The sequence below is a fragment of the Acyrthosiphon pisum genome, chromosome A1 (genome assembly GCF_005508785.2).
Source record: "Acyrthosiphon pisum isolate AL4f chromosome A1, pea_aphid_22Mar2018_4r6ur, whole genome shotgun sequence".
NCBI lineage: Eukaryota > Metazoa > Arthropoda > Insecta > Hemiptera > Aphididae > Acyrthosiphon > Acyrthosiphon pisum.
In genome coordinates, this window is record NC_042494.1 from 58,436,034 (window position 1) to 58,439,839 (window position 3,806).

The 3,806-nt window shown below is 30.6% G+C and overlaps 1 protein-coding gene across 2 annotated transcripts in view; it reads left to right on the forward strand.

Annotated features, from left to right (window-relative positions):
* LOC100167276 (lysosomal acid glucosylceramidase) overlaps positions 1-3,806 on the forward strand; it is a 33,652-nt gene that overhangs the window by 20,962 nt on the left and 8,884 nt on the right. For both annotated transcript variants that reach the window (XM_029487315.1, XM_029487314.1), the window contains 2 exons: positions 3,076-3,220; positions 3,642-3,721. In XM_029487315.1, coding sequence (XP_029343175.1) covers positions 3,076-3,220; positions 3,642-3,721 — 225 coding nt within the window. The remainder of the gene's footprint in view (positions 1-3,075; positions 3,221-3,641; positions 3,722-3,806) is intronic.

Consider the following 3,806-nt stretch of genomic DNA (forward strand, 5'->3'; position numbering starts at 1 on the left):
AAACCGCCTCAGAGATATTCTCCAAGTGATTATGCTTAGGGCAATAATTAACTATTAATTATATCAGTTATCATATTATATAATAAATACTCGTATGTAAAAAAAATAAATACTAACATAGTAATTATAAGCACTATACAAAATACTTAATATTTTTTTTTAAAGGAAAGAGATGTTGCATATTCAGCATTTACATTATATACTAAACGTTTATATTAACAATAATAATCATAAGTATCATATTACGATCGGTGGGGATTGTCCATCGGTCATTAGCAAGTAGACAATTTTATATGTACGTCAGTTCGATTTATACTTTTCATAATAAAAGACTATAATATACGTTAATGTTATTATTCATATTAACAATACACAACACTGTATATTGTCCTGACATGTTGCTGGCATTGTCGTACGACTGACCCCGACAATCTTCAATGGGGATGTTAAAATTTTTTAAAGTGTTACAAGCAACTTCACAAAGCTGTTGAGATTTATGACTGCATCCAGAAATAAAAGTCAAAAAGTGTTCAACTGGGATACCTTGATGAACGTAGCGTAAGATAATAGATAACTGATCAGAGTGAGAAAAATCAGGAGTCGAATCTAACACTATGGAAAAATATTTGTTTTTTTTTATTTCGTCTATAATTTTAGAAGTTACTTTATTAGCCATAAGTTGTATAAGTTCCTCATAAATAGTAGAAGATAAATATGAAGTTGATCCACTACCTTTGTTACCATATTTTGCAATGTGTTGAGACATAAATGGATCAAATTTTGCCAAAACTTCAACGACCATTAAAAAATTACCATTGTGAATTGACCCTATATTTTGATCATGTCCTCGAAATGATAAACCACGAGAAGACAATGACTGAATAATAGCCACTATTCTATGTAAAATATTACGCCAATAATTAATTTCTTCATTTATTTGGGACTCAATTATTTGTTTATCTACACGGCAACTAATATGTCTTCTATCATTCATTATTAAAATACTTTGTTTATGAATATTTGAATTTTCGTGTTGGTTAAGGCGTACATTTGCATTTTTCCAGTCATCATATCCTGTTGACGCTAGTAAATTTTTATTTCCATGATTAAATAACAAACAAGGACCACAAAAAACTTTCCCTAAACTTTCAGAATATACTAGCCATGTCCTATCACACGTTTCTCCATTTTTGAGTACTTTTACAAAAACACGCTTGTTTAAGTACCTTATTTGATCAGAATATTGTCTTTTGGATTTGGATAAATCAACATCTTTATTCTGATGAAAACCGTGTACGACAAAGTGATCACGAGTCATTTCATTACATATCCATAACGCAGGGTCTTTATCGAAAAATATATTGTTATTCTTATGATTTGATTCAAACGCATCATTGCTTACAGAAATACATTTATCAATATTCACACTATCAACTATTTTTTCAACAATATTTGAATTTTCAAAACTACTACTGGTGGTGTCATACACTTGGCCATCTACTCTATCAACTGATTCGTCAAAAACAATGTTTAAATTTTTAGAAGTACTATTACCAGTATTACTTATATTATCGATAATTTGTTCAGAATATTTTGAATACTCTAATTCATTTATAATGTCATTTATGATGTCATTTATAATATTACTAGTCTGTTCAGGAGTGTTCAAATTTGCAAAAGGAATTTCACCAGAGTCATTCACAGAACAGTCAGTTTTTAATTCGGATATATTTGAACAATTTTCATTAGAAGTAAAAAACGAATCCAATTTTTTTGTTTGACTTAATACTTTTTGTTGTATTTCATTTTTTTCTTTTGATAATCGTTTGTACTGAGCACCACTTAGTTTAGTCCTTTTCATATTGATTATGCAGTATTATACTTTCAAGACTTCGAAACTAAATTTACAAAAAAAAAAAAAATGTCAATGATGTGTCAAATACTTTACCAGATAATTCTGAACATGTTAATGTTATAACTTCATCAAAAACGGTAATACCTTCCACAAATAATAAAGGACAGAAAAAAAATGAAACACCAAACCCTAGTATGCTTATAATGTCTATACAATTTCATTTTTATTTGTATTTTCATAATATTTAATATAGATATTATGAATAAAGGTCTTTTTTGTACGCTGCTACAGCGCTAATATAGAAAAGACATCAATAATTAGAGAATACTATTTGGTATACTTTTATTTTTATTTGCATTTAGTTTTTAATTTTCATATGTTAATTTCAATTAATTAGGTGCTATAATATAATGTTATTGATATCTTAGTATCTTACAAATATATTTTGTAAACAAAATCAATATTCATAAAATAAAGATTGAATATATGTGGAATAATTTTTCCAAGTACCTACCTATCTCCCCATCTCTTGATTATAAAAATAAGCCGCCTCCCCCAAAAAGCCGCCTCCCTCAAAAAGCCGCCTCCCCCAAAAAGCCGCCCTAGGCTCTAGCCTCATAGCCTGCCCCTAAATACGCCACTGACGAGGGCTGACTATCTTCTAAGTAATGGTAGGCGCTCTACCCGTATTTATGTGGGTTCTGACAATGACGTACTAGTGGCGTGATAGCTATATTCTAATATTACTTCCCTAGTAATGTCGAATTGCATTATTGTGGAACTAGGTAAAACAACTTGTTGTTTTCACCTCTGATCTACACTTCCCGTTATATGCCTACATTACCTATTATAAATTATACTAAATGTATAATATCTACATGATTAATATCATATTATAGCTGTGGGTATTAATCATCCCTAATATTGCTGAATTTCATTAATGTGTGACTAGCAAAACAACTTGTTGTTTTCGCCTTTGGCCTACGTTTCCTGTTATTTAGGCTTACTTTATATTCCGTATTAATACCTACATTACTACAAATAAATTATACTGTATGTATAATTTATTTATTCTATATTATTTTATTTAAAACAATATTATAGCTTTTGGGTTTTCTACACCTAGTAAGATGTTGCATAGGTAAAACGATGTTGGCCAACAATGTATATTATTTATATATGTAACTTAATAAAATGTCGCAAAATTTTTTTTTCTACAGCTCATGAGCGACGAACAATGCGCAAAGTACATCGATGGAATAGCCGTGCACTGGTACTTAGACTTTATCGTTCCTGTTAAAGTTTTGAATGAAGTGCACAAAAACTTTGGTGACAAGATCATAATGAACACTGAAGCGTCGCAAGGTGTGTTAATATTGGATCTTTCTTTTTACTGGGGATAACGGCCTTTAAGACCAGCCTTCTAAGTATATATTCCTCCATATATCTCTATTATCCGCAGCTATCCTCTATTGTATTCCAGCTTCTATCCTTCCTACATCTTTAGCAACACAATCCTACCATCTTAAGGGAGGTCCTGCCAAAAGTCGTTTTCGATTACGTTCCTTGCTATTGATCCTTGTTCCACCCATGCATTCCCGGCCCATCTCAGTCTTCAGGCTGAGATTTCATTTGTAATATTATTTATTATTTATTTATAAACGCTAATCGGAAATTTTATGATTACATTTGAATAATATTTAATATACAGTCATATACCAGATACCTACCTTAAAGTGATGAGAACGGGTTTGGTAATTTTATTAAATCAATTTTCATTATTCAGGTGACAAACCGTGGGATTTCGTCAAAGTGCAATTGGGAAGTTGGACCAGAGCAGAAAATTACGCGAACAACATTATCGACGTAATACATTTTATTTTACACCTAAATGAATTATCATAATAATACATACTGGCTACCTAGCTGTATATATTCTGACGTTCAGATC